General features: G+C 39.3%; 1 protein-coding gene across 1 annotated transcript in view; it reads left to right on the top strand.

The window, feature by feature from the left end:
- BMERB1 (bMERB domain containing 1) overlaps positions 1 to 24,489 on the top strand; it is a 51,673-nt gene that overhangs the window by 13,010 nt on the left and 14,174 nt on the right. Inside the window, exon 2 of the mRNA XM_086759912.1 lies at positions 12,784 to 12,907. Coding sequence (XP_086616038.1) covers positions 12,784 to 12,907 — 124 coding nt within the window. The remainder of the gene's footprint in view (positions 1 to 12,783; positions 12,908 to 24,489) is intronic.

Below are 24,489 nucleotides of genomic sequence, written 5' to 3'. Positions count from 1 at the left end.
GGAGTGAAGAACTGGCACAGCCATTACTCTGTCCCTCTTCTTGGCTGCTGGAAAGATTTGGCAGGTGCAAGCTGAAATAGAAAGATGGACAGTAATTTACTACACACCTTCTCCTGAGCCAGGAGGAGGCAGAAAGCACAGCTGGATGCAAAGCCTCTTGGCTGATGCCCCTGTTCTCAAGCTCAGAGAAAACCAATGTCTGCACCAAAGCTGCCTTCCACTCCTCACAAAATCCACGTCAGGCTGAGGCAGGCTGGACAGTAGCTGTAATGAGTTGTTTTTCACAAACAAATGAGTGAAATGGCTGGGTTTTCTGCAAGCAGAACACACTTGAGTGCTGAAACAATATAATGCATGATCAGCTAATTTGTTTCATCTGCAGAGATCTATGTATTTATTTATCTGTGTATAGAGGAAGAAACCAGAAGAACAGAATAGGAGAAGTTTCTGGTTTTAGACCTACCGGGATATTGAGGGCGCTCTTCCATCAGGGTAGGTCAATAGGAGAATCACTGATATGGCAAACATGGTGGTACATCTCCTAGAAAGAGGTGGAAAAGTGCCAGTCTGTTACTTCAGTTACAGCAAGACAAATTAGGTTGCTTAGTTTCAGACTGACATATAATGTGGTCTGGGGAAATTGCTTTCACACCTCACCTAAAGCCACCAGGCAAACGTGTGAAAAATCCTGTTGTCAGAGCATCTGGCAACAGGGAATGTGGTACTGATACCCAAACTAGAGTTTATTTAAAATTGGAAATAACAGTAGGAAGTCTGGAAAATGTTCTTGCACAATTCAATTACAGTACTTTGTTAAGTCTGTCATAATTCTCTGCAGACCTATTTATATGGACAGCTCTTTTTAAAATCCCACTCGAAACCACTTAATCCTTCTTTATACGAAACAAAAATGGCTGGATGAGAGACCACAGGCTGTTTTGCAAATGGACTGTACTAGTCTTGAAGAGAGTTTGTGGCTCAGTTCAGGCACTGGGGATGCTGGAAACTGAAGTCTGAAATGATCACCCCAGTCCTATGATGCCCTTCCGATGTGCTGTAATTGCTCTGAAAAATTTCTGTATGTGAGCAAGTCCTTTTTCCACTCTATCAGTATATGAGACACCATTAAAGACACTCTGTACTGCTAGATTTTTATGTCTGATGTGATAGGAACTGTACTGAGATGATACTAAGCTGGCTACTGAGCAGTGACTCGCAGACCAGCTTGCATCTGAAGGTGTAAGCTAGAGTGACCTTATCACAGCCACCATAAGAAAAAAAAAGTTAAACCTGCCAGATTTAGAATCTGCATATTTGAAAATTGTCTCAAGTCAGAAATGCAATTTATATTAGAACAGAGAAATCTGTTTCAGCTGAGTGGAGAATCACATGTGAATCCATGAATAATGTCTCTGGGATTTCTTATTCTATGTGACTTGAGTTTAAAAAGGATTTTATAAAAAGACATTAATTCCAAACTGCCTTTGCTATTTTCATTATTCTGTTTTCCTCATTTTTATGCATTTGCCCTCTAACAGGCTGAAAAGATGTGTGCAACCTTGTTATCGTTGACTGTAATGGAAATTGGCTGGGGCATGCAAATTGCCTAGACACAGTCTTAAAATCAACTTCTAAGTAGCAAGGTTGAGCCCTGTAATTGGAGTGTCAAAACCCCTAAGGGTTTTCAAGATGCAATCTGTGAGTGTCATTAGGGTGATTTATGTTAGTGGACATAAATCTGCATGCCCTAAATTTACTTACATCAGAACCACTTCCTGCAAATTTCAATTACATTTAAAAAAAACCCTGTATTTTTGACTTAATATTACAGCACAATCAAATCAGGCTTGGGGCTTTTTATTTCATTGTTTACAAGAAGACTTTCATAGGAAGTTATATTATTCTTATATTTTCAAAGAAACATTTAGTTCAATATTGAAGTTCTGACTCCTTAGGCATTTATCACTGTGAATGCTGAAATTCTGTTTCCTGATCTGTAAATATGATCTATATTACCTTTTAAACTGCTGCCAGAGGGAGTACTATTGAGGAAAAGTCCCCCCTCTCCCCCTAAAATTGACTGTTTAGGGGACTATCCGGGGTGTTGTGAGTCACAGATCAAAGACATGATATGAAAATAGAGAAAGCTAGTAGAACTCTCAGTGGTAGAAAAAACCTACATGTAAATCATTATAGTGCTATAAACCAGCACCAATTTATGTATAGATTTACAGCTAGAAATGAAATTATTCTAGTTACAGATAATTAGGTAGCAAATTGTCCTATCGTACTGAATCAGTTCCTTGCATAAGCAAACACCCTTAGATCCAGATGGAAGAATATGAAAGCAGACATGGTGCACTATCTTGAAGTGATGGTTTAATTTGACAAGATGGATCCTATGATGTCAAACATGGAGAAAGAGTCTGGAATCTTTGTGTGGGCAATATCTGACAGCAGAGGACCCTGGACCTCAAAAAGCTAAATCCTACCTTAAAGAGTAAATCCTCACATAATGGTCAAATTAATCTTTTGTACTTCCTGAGTCCATCCTCCTGCAACTGCAGAGAATCATACAATACCTGAGCTTATTCACAGGACCTCTCTGGTTTTTTTTCTGCACAAAGTGAGGCCATACCCTTTAAAGATCCCTATGTTCTGATCTTAGTTTGAAACCCTTTGGTTCCTCTCCCTCAATACCCTACTTGAAAGACTGCTTCAGAATATTATTGCTTTAGATAGTTACTAGTTGCCAGCCTAAGCTTATTCTTTACCTCTACTTAATTTTACACCAGCCATTATCATTTCACATAAACAGTCCTTTCCCCTGTCTTTGATCCTTTCCTCTTAGCTACCAAAATCTTTATCTTCACAAGTAGATAAGTACCACAATTTTGACAGCATCAAAAGTCAAGAGAATTCTGAAATCTGAAAGCTTAAGTGCAAGATAGAACAAATTGAATTTATCATCCAAATACAAGGTGGCGGTATAGATTTTAAGGTACATTGTCCAATACATCACATTAGATTTCTACCAGACCTCCAGACTGGTGCAGATCCACAGGGTCTTCATTGTCAGAGAAGGATGAACAACTATTGAGAGATGAGCTGTTTTTTCATTACAACCGAAATGAAGTCTTCTGAACACAGAGCAGTTTCTTAGACTAGAGAGATCATTTTCCCCAAGGGAAGTATAAGATTAAAGGGTTGCATAATTACCCATTTAGGAAATTGGAACTGCCATAAATTGACAAAAGACAAAGCCAAGAATAATTACTGCTTATAAATTTCTCAGGATAACAAACAAGACAGTTTAATTGATGCTTTTTTTGAGAGGCAAGATCTTTATGGATCTTATCATTATGGACTTGTGCTGATACGTATCTTTGAATAGGGAACAAGGGCAGAAAATGGTCCCTAAAATAGAAAGTTGGAACCATCATTTAACCATAAAACTTCTACTTAGCAAAGTACTGAAGACGGTCCTTAATTAGCAATTAGTTTTACTACCTGAATGTCTATTTCTGCTTGGGAATATGTAGTTGAATTAGAAAACTCAAAGCAGGATCTCTTTCAGCTTCAGTTTTTAAACCAGCCTTTCTTCAGTGCAATACTACTACCATCTACAGAAGTACAGCATAAAAGATACCAAGCAACTAAGAATCTCATTTGGGCACCAGGAAGGTACAGGCACTATCTTACATCAGATCTGAAATGAGTCATTGTGTGCAATACTTTGAGTATGATAATGTAGAAACCAAAAGGACTTTGAGAGTTACAGGAAGGAGTTAATATTCAGCACTGTGAATCTGGCGTTTATATTTCAAGAGAAGTATCAGTGAGACCACAGTGTGCAAGAGCCTGAAATGGAAAAGAATAGACTGCTGCTAACAGACTTTTTGCAAAGGTAAATAATGAAAAATAAAAGGTCAAAGCTTGAAGGTAAGAACAAGAAAGTACAGGATAAGCAAATAGGAGAATCTTTTTATAAGAGGCTCTTAGATATGGAACAGACAGGACAGTGATTCTGGAAGCGCAGTGGGCAACTGCACATACGGCTTTTTATATTCTCTGCTTATCGAAGTTTAAAATTCAGTCATATGGTAGAGTGTGAGACTTCTGAAGTGGAAACTCAGGTTGTAATATATCTAAACTGTAACTCTGTGATAAAAAAAAAAGTATTCGTGGCCTGGACAAAATAAATCCCAATATTATAATTGTGCTATTGCACTCAGACCACAGCTGACTGTTTGAACAGAGCCATCTCCAGTCACATCGGATGATTTAATATAGCTTGCAAGGAAATTATATGGCAAACAGAATGATCTCAATGGTTTTTAGCAATAGTGGTTTTTTTGTTACCATGTAGTGGTTCAAAGACTCATTCAAATTCTGTTGAAATCAACAAAATTATGAATGTCAGTTCTTTCTTACTGTTTTGCTTTTTTTCTAGCATTCTTTTTTTTCCCCTCAGCATTGACCAAAGGCTAGCATACCACAGCCCAGCTCCACAAAATTCATCAGGTTGTTAGCCAGTTTTAGAGAATACCAACTGATTTCTACAGATTTCTGAAAAGTCAAGTCTGAACTTCTAAGACTTTTTCAAACTTACTCTTCTCCTTCAAAGGCAGAAATAGCTGCATGCCTGGAAGGGCAAGTTATACATGATACATGCAAAAAAAAAAAAAACAAAAGGCTGAAGTGAGAGACTCCTGTTGACTTCAATGAGCCTTGGATTAGAAGGGACCTGCGAAGCTAATAATCTCCACACTTTCCTATCCCCTCAGCCTGGCTGCTTTTTTCCCTAAAGAGTCTATATGGTGTAGGACTTACTGCTAAGATTTCTGCATAAAAGAAAACTCCAGTTTTGTTTTATTTTATCATTTTTAATTTATTTACATGTGCTTAGTGAATGTTAATCAGACTAGTCAAAGACAGCAGAAAATAAGTTAGAACAGATTCAAACTGTGCATAAAACTGCACATACTCATTATAAATCATGGTAGCTTGTTATTAAAAAACAGGAAAGAGTAATTTCATATATTCAGAAAAAATTATATTTAATATTCAGTGCTGAATACTGAACAAGACTGAGAGGTAGTCAAATACTGAATGAGAAGAGGCAGATGAACAGAGGAAAAGAAATAATCATAGTATCCATATATGACTCCTTCCAAAGGTTGATTAATTTGACATATGAATTCAGCAAAATTTGAAACAAAACCTTCCAAAATTGGTGTATTTGCTGTATAATAAATATGTCTTTTTAGGTTACTTGTGCCTTTCCTAGTCTTTACTAATGCTATTAAGATGACCTACGATCAGAAGATTTTAATTTTGATTCCTCAACAAAATTATCTATTTCCATAAGCAATCTGTGCAAAAGCAGCTATCATCCTAAGGGAAGGTAGAAAATATTTTTAATTCTTTCCAGTTGCAAAATAAAAATATTTTCACTGCATCTGATGCTGCAACAGTGCAGCTGTTGCTTTTTCCAGGGATTCGAACCATTACTATGAAAGCAAGATTTCCTCTCCTCCCACAAATGGCAAGTTTAAATGCGTGGTAATTCATTTTGATAATCTCAGAGAGATGTCGTGCTTCTCTACACGGTTGTACCAGAGTGTCTCTCTACACACATTAATTTGTGTTCTCTTGACTGAGGAGCTGGTGAACAGGCCACAGATGTGAAGGGATTGCTCTAGTCTAGCAGGTTATCTCAGAACATAAATGATCTTTACACAGCACAGTACAGAGCTGAGGCGGCCAGTACTTTGTATTTCAGGTTTACTGGAAGCGTAAATAGACCACTGTTCCCCATGAATCTGAAAAATTTCCCATCTTCTTTTTCTCCTTCCCCAAGTGACTGTTCTGAAGCAGAGATATTTGGTGACTGTGACATTCCCTGAGATCCTGGCATTTAATCAGCTTTCAATGTGCATCTCTGGTTCCTTCCTGCCAAAGGGGTTCCCTAGGGCTGCCAGATTCCACAGCTGCCTGTTGCAAAGCCAAGCTGTAAGGGGAATCAGCCAGCCCTGAAGTTTACCCTGAGACACGCAGCATGGGAAAAACCAGCTTTGGAATTTCTAGGTGCCCTGCTGTCTGGCAAAAAATATTGAAAGCTTTGATGCCTAGTTTAAACCACTGTTTCAGGGCTATAAGATTACCTCCTGTGCACCTGGGAGCTGCACTGCAGTTGAAACTTCTGTTTCTAGGGTTTTATTTATGCAGATTCCTTTGGAATTTCTCCAGAAATCATCAAAAGAAAAAGGGAGACCCTGGTGAAGAAAGCCTTTCTCCAAGGGTCTGTGCAGTCAGGAGGAATATTTCCATTAATAATGGTAGGTGGATGATCAGTGTTGGGAAGGGCAGGCAGCTCCAAAAGGGTAGTCAAGCCCTGTGCTGAGTCGTAAGATGACAAGCAGGGACAGTGTCCTCACTGGCAAAAGCATAGCCCAGTGGTACCTGAGCAAGGAAAGCAGAGCAGGTATGGTGACAACCACCAGGGTCAGCCACAGTCTAGATCTCCAGGCAAACCCCTAGTACAAGGCAGGCCCAAGGAAGGGGGAAGGGCCAAGGGCCAGAGTCTCAGCTTAAAATCTGCTTCTGAGCAAAAGGAGGGAGAAAAGAGGGGGAGCCTCTGCTGAGGCCAGACACCCATACCACGTCCAAGCTAACCCTGAGCCCAGGCAGTCAAACCTGCAGGAGCAGTAGGATGTGTTGAGCACCATGACAGGTCGCTTCCACACTGGTCCTAGCCTATAGCACCTTTCCCCCAGTCTGCCCATTTTAAATTGCACAATGTTGCCAGCTTGTTAGGGAAGCCAGGAACAAAATATATTGCAGCTGTTTGTATTGTGTTTAGCTATATTTATATGGTAATTCCAGCATAAAACATTTAATAAATACCATTCCACACACATGCCAAATTTGGTCATTGTAAGGATTCACAGTAATAGAATGCTGCAGTAGGCTAGACTGGGAATCATCAATTAGATGTTGGGTTTTTTTCTGCACAGGTTAGTTGCTGCCCACTGCATCCTGCTACAGATGGGTTAAATCAAAGAGAAAAAAAACCAACTTCTGAGCCTCTGATACTTTGAGGCAACAGTAAAAGGTATGCTGTAAGGCCTGGCTACAACATTCATCATTCATGCCTTCAGGTGACAAACTACAGAAAACTACATTTTTTTTAATCTGAAATATTTTGTACTATAACAATTTATTTTTCTGCATTGTGCAACTATTTAAATTTCCATCAAGTGTGCTGTTTTTAAGTTGCACCACCTTTCTCTTTTCATTCGTCTCTAACCTGTGCCTCCTCTTTACTTCTGCTTTGGTTTATCAACTAATAGTGGTCTTGAAAGTCTTGATTTTGATACCTGAAACAGCATTAAGAGTGCACTTGCTGCACCTTGCTCTATTAGTATTTAATATATTTAAGTGAAGAAAAATTAATTTGAGAATTTCACTCAATTCTTGAGAAAGCCCTAGAAGTGCTGACCTAGATTTGAAACAAGACTTAGCCATTAATAGTATTTTAACAAGGATTATCTTATGGACAATTTAAGGGAGTGCAAATAGGCCTCAAATTGCTCAGTTTAAATCCAATCCAGGACAACAATGACTTAAAATAATTTTTAATCTGAAGCAATGTAATTGAGTAGGCTGAGCAGCCAGGTTCCTTGTTGAGTGAGTGGTTCCACATAGAGAAGCCATGCAACTGATTTGTACTGCAGTCCTTTAAAGAGCTCTCAGCAGTCAGGGATTGAACAAACACAGAGTCTCATTTAGGATGGTTCATCCATATCAAAGATTAAAAAAAAAAGTGGCAGAGTAGCTGGGCCATAACCTTTACCTGCGCTGGCGCTCTTCTGATGCTGAATGACTGAGATGACTCTTCAAGTGTCTGAGTGACTGACAGTTTCCAAAAACAACGGACAAGCAAGAAAAAGGTATCTCTCCTGAAGAGACACTGTCATCCAGCAGACCTTCTACTGGCTCTGCCACACCCATGCTGTGTATCCGTAAGCAGGTCATTACTCAGCTCGTACTGCCTCTAGACTGCAAATTGCCTGCATACTGCTTTTGGTGTTCCTAGAGATCTGATTGCTGCTTAGTATTTGGATACAACCAGAATAACAATGGCATAGGTTTGGGTTCCTACAGCATAGGTTTGGGACCATTGCTCTTACTGATACACTCTACCTTCTCCACGCCTCTGTCTTTTACAAAGATTATGATAGCAAGTCCCCCAAATTAGAATTAAGCCAGCTAATAGTTGTAGAGCTCAGTGAGCTTCTCAGTGGACAACAGTTGCATCAAGTGACATCAGCAGGATTTTTGCTGATAGTTACTTTTTCCTTACAACATTCCTTACCAATTTGTCTGAAACTATTGACACCAGGTAGAATGCATTCTCCCATTTCTCACTGTATCAGTTCAGGCTTCTTTTAAAGTTTTCTTTGCACTTGTTGACTTAATAGGCTTTTTATTTTTTGTTGCTTTTCATCACAGGTGGCTAGTGTTCCATTTCTGCCTGGCACATTAAGGATGAAATGTGATCATTAAGTTAATACCCAGTTTAACTACACGAGTCTGCATTTATATTGAAGCAAAAATATGCATAAACAGTTTCAGGTTTACTTCTTCAGTCCCCCTCATTATATGTAACAGCTTGATAATTTTTTTTTCCTATATAGTAATTATTTCCATGCTAGTATCTTCTGTACATACAGTAATAATATTTTACTTGTTTCTTTGTCACTGAAAATTATCCTGGAGAGTGCAGAGCAGACAAAATAGTTTAATCCTGTCACTGGCTGTGACTAATCTCTACCTTTGCCTCCTGAATTTTGGCTCATTACCTGAAACAGAGCTTAGTAACAATATATGCTAAAAAACAGTTGACTAATGCATGCCTACTTAAAATAAAATGTTTCTTCTTTCTTTTATGAAAATTTAAGACTTCTGTGTGAAGCTGTTTAGAATCGTGTCTCAAAGCACTAAAGATGTCATTCATCACTGGGACAGAGCTAAGGCTTTACTCAAAGGCTTAATAATGTTAACATATTCTTTCCCAAGTTGTTTACATCCCAGGAGCTCAAACCATTTAATGAAAAATAATTAATTATCCTTCAGTATATCTGCTGCTGGGTAGGCCAAACAGTTATCCACAACATTAGAAGAGAAATTCAGAGACAAACAGGTTGGTAATCTATGAGGATCACAATGGTGAACATGTGAGGTAGGAATCCTGACCTGTGGCATCTTCAGAGGCTTGTATTTCCAGAGTGTCCTCACACCTGTGCCCTACTATTTCAGGATTCCTGGGAAATATGGTGTTCTAATTCTGCCTTTTCCCCTCAAAGCCTGCCTTAAAAATGCATACTCTTCAGAGGGTGCCAGAGTGGTGGTATACTGCAGCTGTGTTGGGGTTATGAGACCTAAGGACTCACCTATATAAAGGGAGTTGGCAGCTGTCAAAGAAGCTCACTTAGTCTTTACTTGTTAGGAAGGAAGGTTTAGAAAAGCTGGAGATTTGATGCAAAAATTATGTAGTCCCTTAATAGTGCACAAGGGAACATGCATAAAGTATGGATCGGTTTCAGCCTCTTCTCCTTGGAAGATCATGCCTACCACTCTAGAAATGGCTCTTAATCTCTTCCAGCACCACAGTGTCTCCATGCTCAGTTCTCTATACCTCATCTTCAAATTTCTTCCCGTTTCAGCTGCCCGGCCTGGTTCTTCCTGTCAAAGTTCCCTTAATCCAGCTCTTGCCAATCCTCCTTCCAGTCTGAGATGTCTATGAGAATGAATCACCTTACAGTCTGTTCACAGCACATGTACTGCTATGAAGACAAACGACATCATTCCTTGTATCTCTGTATTATTCTAGCTACATATCTAAGTTTGCAGACAAGTTGCGAACTAATATATTATGGTTTCTATATTTATTTCTCTCCACTTTTGAACTTATGGTGCCTTGCTTACATTTTAATTCTTTTGAAAACATTGCATAATTTTGGATAGCTTTCAAAAATATTTTATCTGGTTCAAGCACACGCTGAGTGGGATGTGAGGAGAATCTGAGACTGTTCTGCAAGAGGTCAGACTAGACTACGGTTTGTCGCGCTAATTCTTGTATTTGCTCTAAGCACATACTCGGGGCATAAGGCATGTTCATGATTCCCTCCTGAATTATTGAGATGACAGTATGACAGCTCATCTGATCCAAGGGGTAACACTGGGACATTTACAGCTAGAGTTGCAGAGTGGAAATAAAATAGTTACTTTTTTTCCCCCCTGTGTTCTGAGCTCTTGACAACTGATTTTAAAATAATATGTATGTGTAATACATTTGTGGCTTATCCTTCTAATTACCACTATTATTTGCTTTAGTTCATGGTAGCATCAGAATAACTTGCCATCTCCTGCTTAATATATTTGGAAAATAAATCTGCACCAATGCTGCAAGCAGTTAAAATAACTCCACAACCCCAAAAAGAAACAAGAGGCAAAAGTATACTTACAGAATCTTTGTTCTAGTTCCTTTTGACTGGTGTCTGATAAACATCTAGTGAATACTGAATTATAATTCTGCCCATCTGTTTGTGGTAGCACAGCATGTTAGGTACTCTGCTACAAAGTTTAAGACTTTGCTATGGTTCCTCATTCCCACACATGCAGATAAGGGTGTGAGGGGAGGGGAAGAGTGGGGCTGGATACAGGATACATTTTAAGGCGTTTTAAGTGGTGTTCAACCTTCCTCGAGCAGATCTAGAATTTCAAGGGTTTTCAGGTTCTATTTCAACATCTACGTTAATAGCTGGGATTTCAAAAGAATCACGCTTTACACAGTGAAGCTAGCCATTGATGACAGAGCTGGAACAACACTTCTTAGGACATCTAGTCTATACCTGAACTAAATATACCCCAACAAACCCAATGATTTCCATCTTCTAGAGGCAGCAGTTGTGTGTTCAGACACAAAAAACAGCCTTACTGTACCAACTAGTTCTGCAATTTGAGTTTTAAGAACAGCTATTGAGAAATGGTTGTTCTCCCACGAGAGAGATGTCAAAATGTGTCACTTTGTTTTTCCCCTCAAGATTCTACTATCTTGAAAAAAAAAATTTTTTTTTTAATATTTATTTGCCCAATTTCTCCATTATGAAGTGAAGCCCAAGCTTTCAGACAGTATTAGCAGGACAACTTTTAAATACATATATATATATGCTTTTATATATAAAGAAAATAGATTTTATATATATAAAAATATATATCTTATAGAATTTCTTTGCATCCATTTTGGGAGAACAGGTTTCTGTGAACTAATCTCATGCAGGGACTGTGTTTGTTGAGATTTTGTAGTTTCATTCCTACTCCAAGTTTCTGTCAGAAATTCTTTCAGCTGTTTGTGCTTAGTCTGTCATGAGGAACTTTGGAATTCAACTCCTCATAATTAATTGAACAGCTTTTTTTTTTTTTTTTCCTGATGCTTTTTGTCTCCTGTTTTCTGCATAATCATGCTGAGTACATTTTGACCTCTCCATTTTCCTTTTTTAAACCAATACAGCTGAAACAGGCCTGCTTTCAGGAATATGTCTCCATTTGGGTACCAAAACATGCAGGCACTCTATTTTTCAGTCTCTAAATTCTTGTTCAAGATGAAGGCCAAATATGGTGAACCCTTGGAATAAGGTTTTCCAGAGGTCAAGTTGCACCTTCTCAAATCCAACTTCTATAAATTGGTTCCTTCTACCTTCACTGAGCACAGTTCATAGCCCTGTTTCTTTATGGATTAGAAGAATTACAGAGAAATAATCATAGAAGGACTCTAGCCTTACCAGTTGCCAAGTAATTACTACAAAGTGCTGTTTGTCTCCTCAACTGATGTCAGCCCTCTAGTGAGAAACACTCAGCCCCTGCATCATTTCTAATCACATCCTTGGCTCCTCTCTAGTGGGTCTGGGATTTAGCTGTTAGTCAAGCTGAGCTGGTGGAATGGCATGAAGAGTTATAAGAATTAAAGATGGGAAACCTTCACCAGTTTACATTGTCTGCACTTGTGCCAAGATAAGACTCTTCAGAGTTGCAAGTCATTGCTTTCAGTGAGTTTTGTAGCAGTCTATGGCTGTTCTTTGAAAGTTTGTAGTGATATCAATTAAGGAACAGTACCTATATTTATGCAGGGGGTTGGAATTCCTTGAAGGTATGATAGATTCTGACTAACAAAACCAATGTCGCTTTCATAGAATCATAGAATGATTTGGGTTGGAAGGGACCTTAAAGATCACCTTGTTCCAACCCCCCTGCTCTGGGCAGGGACACGTTCTGCCAGACCATGTCACTCAAAGCCCCATCCAACCTGGCCTTGAACACTTCCAGCGACAGGGCATCCACAACTCCTCTGGGCAACCTGTGCCAGTGCCTCACCACCCTCATAGTGAATAATTTTTTCCTTATGTCTGATCTAAATCTACCCTCTTCCAGTTTAAAGCCATTACCCCTTGTCCTATCACTTGTCAAAAGTCCCTCTCCAGCTTTCCAGTCCCTCTCCAACTTTGGCCTGGGGATTCTTTCACTTCAAAGTGACTACATTGAAAGTAATAAGCAAAACAATAGAGACAGCAGTCAATGTAGCATTCAGCTATAATATTCTTTACTACTTGCATTAATTACCCCATGGTCAGATAGCTCTGTGATTAAAATTACATTACTAAAAAACCCCGTTAAGACAGTTTGACTAGCTTAATTAATTTTCTATGCTTTCACACACAGATCAACTTGACATCATTTCAATGGCTGAAACAACAATGATGCCTGAGGAAATTGAGCTTGAGATGGCAAAGATCCAGAGACTTCGGGAAGTCTTAGTCAGAAGAGAATCAGAACTCAGGTTTATGTAAGTATCAATACTTCTGGGAAAACACTATGCAAAATTAATCAAAATAGGAAAGGATGCTATTTAGAAGACTTTTATCTGCCTGACATTTTAAAAGGAAGAAAGATAAAGAGCATCTCAGTTAGGTGAATGCCTGTAAAATGCCACTGGTAAATGATTTTTGCAGTTGCAAAGGAAATTACCTTTTTTATTCAGCATGATTTGCAGAAGACATAAAAGGGATCTATTACTTACAAAAGGAAACTTTAGCACAGTACATGTCTACAGAGAGTATTCTCATACCTGATTTCAATCTTTTGTGGGAAGAATATTTGTCTGAAGAAAATATCAACAGGTAAGGGATTTGGAATTTTCACAGTCTAATCTAATTCAGGATGTATTCCTCACTTCATTAGTGGTCTTAGTTCATGTCAAAAGAGAGCATACTGTGTTCTGTACTAACAGCAGCCAAGATTTGACATTTGTTAAGTGAAAGCCATTAAGTTATGAACACAAAGCACATTTTGATGTATCAAATTAAACAGCAATACTCAAGAGAGATTTTCAAAATTGCCAGAAGGGTCAGGTATAGGAGCTTCAGTGAAGGTTAATGAATATTAATCCAGTTCTGATGATTAAGTCAATAGGGTTTACATTCCTAAATCACTGAATTTAGAAGACCAGGACTGTGAGTACCTGAGGTCAGAAACTAATGCCTTTGCTGACAGGCCAAGAAACTCAGTAGATCTAAAATCTGCTGAACCCAGACCCTTGGCATTAATGAAGCTACAGTAGCCTGAAAAAAACTCACTTGCTCTCTTCTCCCTTTAAAGTACAAAGATAGGACTGGTACTTTAATCCTTACACCTGGAGGTTAAATTTCAGTGTCCTGACTTGCACTGCCAAGGCTGAAAGCCTCACCCTCAAACAGCACAGACATCTGTCTTTGAGTATTATCGCAGAAGACTTCAGCCCAGAATCACTGCTTAGACATCTGTGGAAATAAGGACTGGTAACAGTGAGGCTGACCTTTAATAATGCTATAATGGTGCAAATAAAGTAAACAGGAAAGGTTTTGTCACACCTGCTCCTGGTAGTCAAATAACTACTTGGTTATTGTCTTGTACATAAATTTAATCTGGAAGAAGCCTCATCATTGAACCCTGCACTTCTCTTGACATCTTCTATATCAAACAAAGCACAGAAATAGACTGTCCCAGTGAATGAGAGCCATGGCAGACATTGGCTTGTCATTGTTTTGCATGTTCTTCACTTGTTCTGTTTATTCTCGTATCCAGTCTGTTCTTTTCATTTCCCTCAGGCTCACACTCATCACACTCTACTCTGTATTGCCTAGCAAGTGTTTGAGTAAGAAATTGAACACAGAGGAACTTGCTTATTGAAGAGGGAATATAACTGATGCTCATACTGTGCAACAGCACTCTTCCTGCGTTTGATACCGTCCAAACACACTCTGCCTAGAGCTACCGAAGAGCCCTCCCCAGCCATTCACTGGTGGAGTGAGGAAAGCTCTTCTGAGCATCTTGTCTCCACTGGGTTTGACCCTAGGTACTGGCAAAGCAGGCAGGTGACAGAGGCAGCAAGTGCCAGAGAAGGCCCCACTTTTTTGTCTTTTCTAAGTCATGGAAAGCCAAGCTTGTTGCTGCTGCCACTGCCTTCAGCAAGAGGGACTGAGGCCTGTGCCACTGCCACAGACTCTCTCATTCCTTCAGCAGCAGCGGGCCAAGATGACCACTTTTCCAAGGATATTCACACAGCTTTCTAGCCTGAGTACTCCCATCTCTGTGGTAGAACATCCTGAGTCTGCTCTTTAATCCTTGAGGCAGTTAAATTCAGTTTGTTAATACCACTGAATGAAAGGGTGAGATAACATCTGTCTCTGTACTGAGACTCTACTTGCAAACCAAGACTGCACTAATCATGATTTTTCAAGCCCCTTGTAGGCTTCCCATCTTTCTAAGCTCATTTACAACAGGCAAGTTCTTCATACTGGCTCATCAAGTGTGAAAAAGCAGTCTCTCTCACTCACAAAGGCCTCCAGAATTAGAGCATGCTTCCCTTAATAGCTTTTAGGAGTCCAAAAAATTGTCTATTTATCTCATTGTTTAAAATGCTTTTACATTTTATTCCAGATAAGTGAGAAGCAAGTTTTTAGTGATGCCCAAGTAATACAGCAGCACCTGTTCATTACTGCCTTTCAAACAAACAAAACCAAAAAATACTTAAGCATATAATTTACAGTACAACAGCTCACCACGGATCCTGATGCCCAGCTCCCTCCCCAGCAGCAGGAACCTCCCCTCAGCCCCCTCCCCACTTTATACCCTGAGCAGGGGGTCACAGGGTGTGGAGCAGCCCTGGGGCTCATTTGGGTAACCTGTCCCAGCTGGGGGCTAATTGGTAACCTACCCCAGCTGTGTCCCCAGCCACAGGGGCGCCAGCTCCAGCTCCTCTCCCAGCTCAGGTGAAAATTAACTCTGTCCTAGCCGGAACCAGGACAGTAGGTAATGAATTTTAGTAATTATTTTCTTCTGACAGGACTAGATTCCCCTATGAATGACCTGTGCAACCAACTGCATGAAACTGGGCCACCTCAGACAAGTTTCAGGCAGACTTGACTTTGAACATGTGGCTGCTAACTAGCAGTACTACACCTCTACTCAGACCACTGAGTTCAGGACCAGCTTTAATGAGAACCAGATCTCTTAAGTTCTTGTACCTGCCTTAGCTTTTTGTTCAGTTGTAAAAAAAAAAAAAAAAAAAAGATAGAACATACATATAGTGATGGAGAAAATGTGTGGTATGTTTGTCTTCTCTTTTTTTCCCCCCTCCTGCAGTTAGCAACAGAGTAGAAATTCTCTTCAGTTAAATAGGGCTTTTTTTAGTTCTTAGAAAAGCATGGACACAATGAAATAATACCATGTCAGTTACACATCCAGCCACAGTTTACTTCTCCAGCTACATTTTTTAAAGTAATGGTTCATTCTTCTCACTGTCTCTGTATGACTGATTTTTTTGTATTCACATGTACCCAGATCCTAAAGCCAGGACAAAGTACATTGTAGCTGTGCTTGTGGTCTGAGTGTATCACCGGTCTAATGGTGATAAAGCCTGTCAGCTTTGCTTACACATACCAGCAACCACCACAACTCTTCACAGCACAGACACCATATTTTAACAATATTCACACTTAAGAATAAGAAAACAAAACATTGCAAGCTAGACCTGTGGCTAATGGAAATCCGAGAAAGCTTTTCCCCTATCAGAGTAATGTAGGTTTAATCCATGGAAGGAACTTGCTCTAAGACTGTTGACTGAAATACTGTTTTCCTTGAAGAGGACACACAAAGAAGATTGATAGGATAAAAATAAAACCCACCTTTACTGATGTTTGAAACAGCTCTGCAAAAACAGGTGGTGTCCTTAATTGTTACATCAACATTTTGCCCAAACAAGGTACACGTTGGGCACTAAGTACACTTGTCAGAGAACTGCTCCACATTAGCCTATCAACCAGTATTTAAAAAAGAAAAAAAAAAAACAAAACAACAAACCACCAAAAAAAACCAAACAAAACCAAACTTAACTGAAAAAAAAAACCCTAGCAAGGTGTGGATGCTTAGCAGACCTGGAGTTGCTTTGCATTTTTCACATTTCTGTGTGTGAAACAGTAAAAACTTTTCCTGCTGATATGTGAGATCATTTATAATGTAATATTATTTGAGGCAGTGCCTCAGCTGTGATCTATATAGCATGTGTCTCTCTTCAAGCCACATGAACTCTAGATGAGGGTGTCTTTAGCAAAACATACAGACAGCTTTCCTTGCTGTCGTAATTCAGCCCCGATCAGGACCAGACTACGCAGTCTCTCTCTCACTCCCCCTGCCCTCTGAGAGAATAGGGGGAGATAATGTAAGAAAAACGGCTCGAGGTTTGAAAGTTAAGGCCTTGAGGCCTTATTTTTACCATAGTAATGCTATGAGGTCCATATTTCCTCTCTCCACTGAACAAAATAACACCAATGACTAACAAAGTCTGTAGGACCACAAAAGGGATAAAATGAAATATGTTGCTCCTACGTCACTACACAAATGTAACATTACGGTCCTCACAGTTGGTAACACTTCAGTATCTAAATAAAATGTTTACTGAACAGTTCATCATCACTAAAAGCTTTAGAAGAGTCACCTTGTAGGGGTGAAAGAAAGAGTGGGATGGTGAAGAAATAAAAGACACATACTTAATCATCATTATTATTTCAAAGCAAATCCTAAAGTATTTGAGAATCAGGCAGTGAGATTAAACTCAAAAATAAAAAGATTTAATATTGTTAGACTTAAAAGGTGCTGCAAAGTAGTGTTCAAAAACCATACAAAACTATATGTGGGGTTTTTTTTCCTCATACATATCCAAGCAGGCTCTGTGTCTCATCTCTTAGTCTGTGTCTATCAAACATATTATTAGTTCAAGAGACTCCAATTTTCAGTTTTTAAAATAAAAGTGAGGAAAATTTCAATTATATTCGAACCTAAATTTCACAAACATTTATGTGATTAAGTACTGAGTTAAAACATCAAAGCTTGTTTTTTTAGTTTATGAATTTCCCCCCACCTCATTGCAACAGTTATACTGTGAATAAGCAACTTGCTTTGTGCTGTACTGGATATTAAAATTACTCACAGTCTTCACTATGCACGATTAACAGGAGTTTAATTTCGTCAGGAAGAAATTTTCCACCTTTAGAAAGGGATTTGAACACACAGTCAGCAACAGTAACTCAAATGATATAGAAGTCAGTCACCAGGTTCGCGACCTCACCTGCCTGCAGGTTTATGATCCTGGTTAAAGAAGGGAAAGGGCAACAAAAATTCCTTTAATGAGGGGCACATTTCATTTTTAAAGTTTAGAGGGAGTCCTTCATAGAGGCCCTCCATGCAGAGCCATGCAAGGCCGCACTAACTTCCTGCTTGCCCTCTCAGGTGAAATGAGCTCTGTGGCCACAGAGACAGAACAGCCACTGTTCTGTGGCAGCTCAGCCACATGATACAAAATGGCTGCCCTGCCTGTGGGGCCACTGCAGCGCCCTTCCCCTGACACTCACCTTCCGCTTGTAACGGTTCTGAGAGTTTTTTTTCCTTCTTCACAAACTCTCTGTGCTCCCCTTACTGTCTGCTGGGCTGTGTGGCATAGAGGGCCAGGGGATTCCAGCTAAGGCCCTCAAAAAAAACTATGTTTTAATAGCGACCGCCTCTAATGCCCCTCCCTAGTGGGAGGCAACAGAGCACTGGCGAGTCCCAGGAGGCCTCTGTGAAAATGGGGGGATATTTGGAGCTGTTAAACGCAGGTGTCCTCCACCTGTCCTTCAATAAAAACACTCACTGCTCAGATCATTCCAAGTGCAGCACCCAAGGAGGCTGTGCGCCCCAGTCCAAACCCAAACTCCGTGCAGCTGACAGGGCGCAGCTTGGAAAATTAAACTGTCTGACAGACATCTACTGACAGCTTCCAGAAACTTCACCATTCCTGACTGGCAGACAAGTCAAGGAATGTACTTATTATAATTATAATTCATCAAAATTATTTTAAAATTCAGAAAATATATTTAAGATGATGTTGCAACTTGTTCATATCTCTATATCAGGCCCACAAATCATGTACCATCCACAGCCCCACAGAGCAATAAATACTGGTTTTTAGTGACAGACCAATAATTTACTGTTAAGGGGAATACCTGTGTTTGGTCTTAGACAAATATAGGTATTTCTGTAGTCTGCCTGTCACAGTGTTAAAGAAAAATGTCCACAAAATATAGAAGTGAACATTCAGTGAGAACAATGGAAACAGGATTTACCCTGTTTAAAAATGAAACACCAGAAATTTTTAGGTGAAGACCACAAATATCTGTACACTTTAAATACATGTGATTTGTCTGTCTTTTGTACTGCTTTGTAGTGTTTTGTACACTCTTTTCTCTGCCTTGTAGATAGAAGTGGAAATTCCTTACTGGTGTACTAAACATAATGTGAGACCTCATTTCAGTAATTAAAAACTTAAGCGCTTAAGGACAAAAATACATTTAAACAGTGTAACTTTGTGGAACTCTGAAGTGAAGCAAAAACATACAGTACAGGATATTTTAACTGACATCTCTGATTTTCAAATTTGTGAAGCTTCTTTATTTCAAAACATAGCTTTTTAATTTTGCTGAGTGAAGGTCAATAAAACTAGATGTGTGACAGCATGTTCTTAGCCTGTCCCCTGAAAATTTTTAATTTGCAAAGCAAGGGAAGCAGCTGAACTCTTATCTATTTAACAGATTACATGCTGTATGCCACAGTGAAATAGTTCATCTTGTAGCATATACTTTAAAAGAGGCCAGCTTTCTGATAGTTCTTTTTTGTCTTGCTGTCAATACAAATAAATAAATAAATAAAATCAGCTGAAGCAGTCAATTAACAGGTCATGATATTTCTTAGACCTTGGTGCACATTGCAAATCAGGTAGTAGCCTTTGTAAGCCTGTCCTTTGCTTTCCTCCATGCTGTTATTTCCTCCTTTAAAAAGAAAAGAAGGGCAGCTGAAGAGACCTATTGCTCTTCATATCCAGGAAGTCTGTACTATTTCCAGCTGAATACCTGCTCGCTATGAAGAATTACCTAAAGTTTACAGGGAAGCAATTTTCAGATTATAAAATCAAGCCTTCCTCAATTAGGTAATGCCACAATTTATGTTGTCCAATCACATTTTAACTCAGGCAACCACAGTCACAGCAGAACAGATGCACTGTGATTTGCTCTGTAACTACATTATCAAATCCTACTTTTGTCACAAGATCCTGTCTAACTTAGTGCCCAGGATGGACCTCCTCAGGATATGTCAAGGTTATGTAGCAATTTTGGTTATGTAGCATCCCTCCTTCTATGCTACTGATACTGTGAAATTTCATAAAACTATGCCAGGAGCTATTGAGATAATCTCCAGCCAGCCCAGGAAATTAAAATATAGCCTAAAGCCATCGTATGCTATCTCCAGATCTTCTGGGTTTATTTTCAGAAAAGCTGAGGTCTCAGCTTGTATTGATGTGAAGGAGACTATGTACAGAAAAGCATCAGGTTATCGCTAGCCAGCAGTCCCCCTCATTTGCTTCTCAGGCTTCTCTCAGCTTATTTCTTAAAATATTCTCTATAAAAAGAGTTTTGGATCAAACTGTAAATTTTTAATCTGTCTTTGCTGTGAAGGAAAGCAAACATAGAACTTCAGAACATGCACACTCTCTTTCCCTTTCTAATTCTCCTGTCCCACTTCCTTTTTTTCTTTCCTGGTGAGATAACAGACCCAAAAGCCAAGGGAGCTGCTCAGGCAGCATCTTCATCCTTGCACATTTGATGTGTTACTGCTATGAATACTTGTGTGCGGCTTCAGAAGCAGTTTAGGATTCGTATCACTGGGGGGCACGGAAATCTACCATGCTGAAAGACACAGTTGTAAAAATGGATGATGCATGTGTTAGCTCTGTTTAGCTACAGAGGAGATAGGCAGCAAAACCTCAGACCTCTATACGATATAGAAACAGATCAAAACTGAACCTCAAAATCATTTGTAGTGCAAAATTCATGCATTTAAAAATGTATTAGCATATTCTGATTCAGTAAATATTAATTGTATAAGTGAGATCTTACCACCCACAGTTACTGCCTATGCCTGTGAATAGAAAAGGCATGGAGTTCTTGGAAAATAGCATTCACTTTCACCATGATACATGCTCTTTGGGAAATCTGCCAGTGCCTGATACTGCTGGCTTTCCAGATGGAAACCAGCTATATTGGATGACCTTGAACTAAAACTGTGGAAGCTGCTTCTACCTGTGATAGCTGTCTTGGGAGTGGTTATTTCTGCCATGTAGGTGATACTGAGTGGCAATTTTTTAAAGTACAGGGAAGATAGCATATTAAATAGTAAGCCCTATTTGGTTGCTTTAGGCAATTATTGAAAACAGTTTTACTTATGCCATTAAACTTGTTTTATCTGTAAAAATATTATAAATATAGTACACAGAGTATTTGCTTAATGTCTGTGTTTTTATTACATGGCTAAACTAATATTGTGAAAAAGCCAAATTCACCTCCACATTGACTTAGCAGAATCCAAATTGGTCTTTGCCTTTGTACACTCTCAATACGCACTGTTAGATGACTCCCTCTTCTCCAGAGTGCTCATAATATCTACATCATCCAAATTCTCCATAGATCCATTCAGGTTTTTAGACCATTTTACACTATTATGTTTGCTTACTTGTAATCCCAGGAACAATTAACTTTTATGTAGATAAGTTTGCTGCAACTTGACTTTGCCCTGGTAATAAACCTCATACTAGCAGTCCCACAGCTTCATTAGCTATCCAGAGTTCATAATTAATCCCTGGATTGGGGGGGTTTCTTGCTTCCAATCAGGCTTACTTCTTCTTTACTTGCCTTTTTAACCTTTATCCTTTTCTCTCTTTGCAAAAAACCATAAATCTCTTTCTGCGGCGACATTGATGTACCCATTGCTAATAGTAGTAGAGGTGGGATAGTCAGTAATAGTCATTGGGAATAATGATGGAATCTCAAATTTAGAGCAAATTCATCATGGAGAAAAATGTATAGTCCATATTCCTTCAAAGGACAATAACACATCAACAGAGGTCATACAGGATTCTCACCTTTATGTCTTTTGTAGTATGCACAGCACATTGGTATTTTAAAGTTCAAAAAGGTATGTCTGCTGATTGCCTGGCTTTATGCAAACACTGCCGAGTCAAGCTACATCAAGCTACACAAGAACTGCAGAAGTGACAAGTTAACTCCTTTGGTGATGACAGCCTTCAGTAAACCAACTTCGAAATCCTGTGTTTCAATTTAGAATGAGTGCAGTAAATCTAGTAGACTCACACAAAGTAGGAACATGAAACAGTCTCTCGCTCATTACTGGAATGAATTCCACGTGTCAGGCTATCAGCTTCGTAAGATAAGGTACCATTAGGGAAAAATACCAAGCCCAGATTTATGAGGGATACCATGGCTGTCCCACTGATATAGCCTGGTGTGGCACACACTCTTCTATAAGATAGGATAAATTTGTGGCTCTGACTGTATGTTCCCATTCACCTTTCCCATCCCAAGTACATTGCAATGGTGTCCAAACTGCAAATACCCAGAGTCCTTGAGGAAATAATCAGGAAACTGTGAGATGGGAAATGGCCCAACCTGATTTCTGTAATGAAAGTTGTCAGATACTCAAAGTTTGAGGCTTCTGCAATCAGGGAGAGCATTTCTAGGGGACTGCTACAAATCTGGGAGCCTCAAAGATGTCAGCGTGTCCACTGTAGAAGTGGGAACTCCTGGAAGGTCCAGCTCTCATGAGGGTCTCCTAGCTCTTCAGATGGGAGCCTGGAAGCCTCAGGAAGATAAGTTCAGAACAGAATTGCAACATTCTGGACTATGCACTTTAAGCTGAAAGTATGTCAGCTTTCAAAACGGAAAGAAAAATGCCTTTGTTCAGTTTGATCTCTCTGCAGACCCATCTCCTTTGCCCTGTTTGACAGCAATCAATCAACTGCAGAAGAAAATATGACATACACTTTAAATTGTGCGGCAGTCAAAATCTACATTAAAATGGTCAGAAAGAAACCCCATTTTTTTTAGTGGTGCATAGTGATAAAGATATCATTAGCAAAATATTTAATAAATTGTAGACTTAGTACCTGTTACTTGAGATGTTTGGGTCTTAGAAAAGGAGGAATTCCGATTCTTATCCCTATTGGACAGCTAGGAAAATAATTATTTAATAGAAAATGTTCTTTAAATAGCATTTTCTACACTGAATATATGTTGTGCTTGTCAGAAATTCTTGTTAATAGAAGAGGGAGCAGCTTTGGGTATCTTAAATCTTTTGAATTGGTCATCTTTAGGTCAATAACTTAGCAGTGTATTTCCGAGCGTAACCTTTAATCCCAAATTGTTTTTGATTTCCCAGTTCTTAGCTACCTGGGGTCTGATTTGCATGACTGGATGGTAGAATTGTTTGCCATGAAACCATGTATCCAAGATAATGTGTTCATACATCACGCATATACAGTACTCACAGTTACTGGGGCACGCTCTTTTGTACAGTTGATCTTCCTGTAGGCAAGGATGCTCTGTCATGATGTGTAACTCTTGACCTGTGGTATTTCAGCGGTCTCTCCCACTTGCCTTCTGCTCTAAGTAGGAGAGTATAGATCAGTGATGATTCAACAGTGAATTGAAAACTACTGAAATGGACTGACTGTCAATGTTTGATTTTATACCAAATACCTTTATATTCTTTTCAGCTTTGATACCAAATAGTTGCTCTTCTGATTTTAAAAATAAGAAAAGATCAAATACAGAGGCAAATTAAGAAGGAAATTTATCATCGATTCAGCTCATTTCAGACAAATGAACTTAGTCAGTTTTTACCATGTAGAGAAATATTCCCCTCCACAGTTGGGCATTTTCAGGAAAGCTCCTCTTGTTACTATTGAAGTTGACAGTAGAACTTCATAACTGACAAAGATGGCCAAGCTCAAGAGAATTTAACAGTGTCAGGGGGAATGAAATACAGACAGCTTCTTTAGACACTATTCTGAATTTCTGTGAAATATGCCTTAAGTGTGACCTCCAGGGACGGACGTTTTCCAGTCCTGCCATCTTCAATTGTCTGAAATGACAGCTGAATTACAATATTACTTTGCAAGTTGTGGTCCAGTGCTTCTACCCACTGTTTCTCCATCAGAGAGCGCTTTTAAGAAGAAAAGACAGACACACCTAATTTAATAGGTAAAGTTAATCATAGGACTTTTCATCTGTAACCTGACCTGCCAAGCATGCTGGTCAGCAATCTGTTATCTTAATTGCCAGCTCTGTGTCTTCTAGCCTGAGCAGCACCAGGTGCTGAGCTAAATAACAAGGTGATAAACACAAACCATAATGACTCAGACAACGTGTGCTATATTCATTAAATGTTGTCTGTGATTTCACAGATTTATAATTAGAAGCTTTAAGAAACTATGATGAGTTGCTGGGGACAAAATGGAGTCAAATGTAGAAGAGGGGCATACATAAACTCCTTGTTTTCTTCTGTTCCTAGAATACTTTCACCATTCCAGAATCCCCACAGCTTTGGCAAGGCCTTAAACACCTGCAGTCCCCAAAGTCAGCCTCCACTGATGTCCTTCCTCCCCACCTCAGTCCTTATTTTAATGTATTTGCAGCTTGACAGCACATTACCATCTCTGGCTGTAGCAGTTCTCTTTTATTTCTACATAGCTCTTTACTTCAGTCACCCAAGTTTCTCCATCACTACTGGCTGCTCTCGGCTGGTGTTCAGCATGTTCACTGGTGACACCACTAAGGAGATGATCTTCTTATCCCTATACTGAGACCTTCTCTAGATAGATTTAATCACGTCAACTCACGACACAGCATGACATCTGATTCTTAGGCCATCTCCTAGATCTGCACTATCAAAGTCTTCAGAAACTCTAACCATTACAAGCATTTTACTTCTGGGACAGGAATATAT

Source organism: Chlamydotis macqueenii, chromosome 15, assembly GCF_036417535.1.
Source record: "Chlamydotis macqueenii isolate bChlMac1 chromosome 15, bChlMac1.mat, whole genome shotgun sequence".
Lineage (NCBI taxonomy): Eukaryota > Metazoa > Chordata > Aves > Otidiformes > Otididae > Chlamydotis > Chlamydotis macqueenii.
Note: the sequence above shows the minus strand (reverse complement) of the source record. Positions and strands in the feature narration are given on the sequence as shown.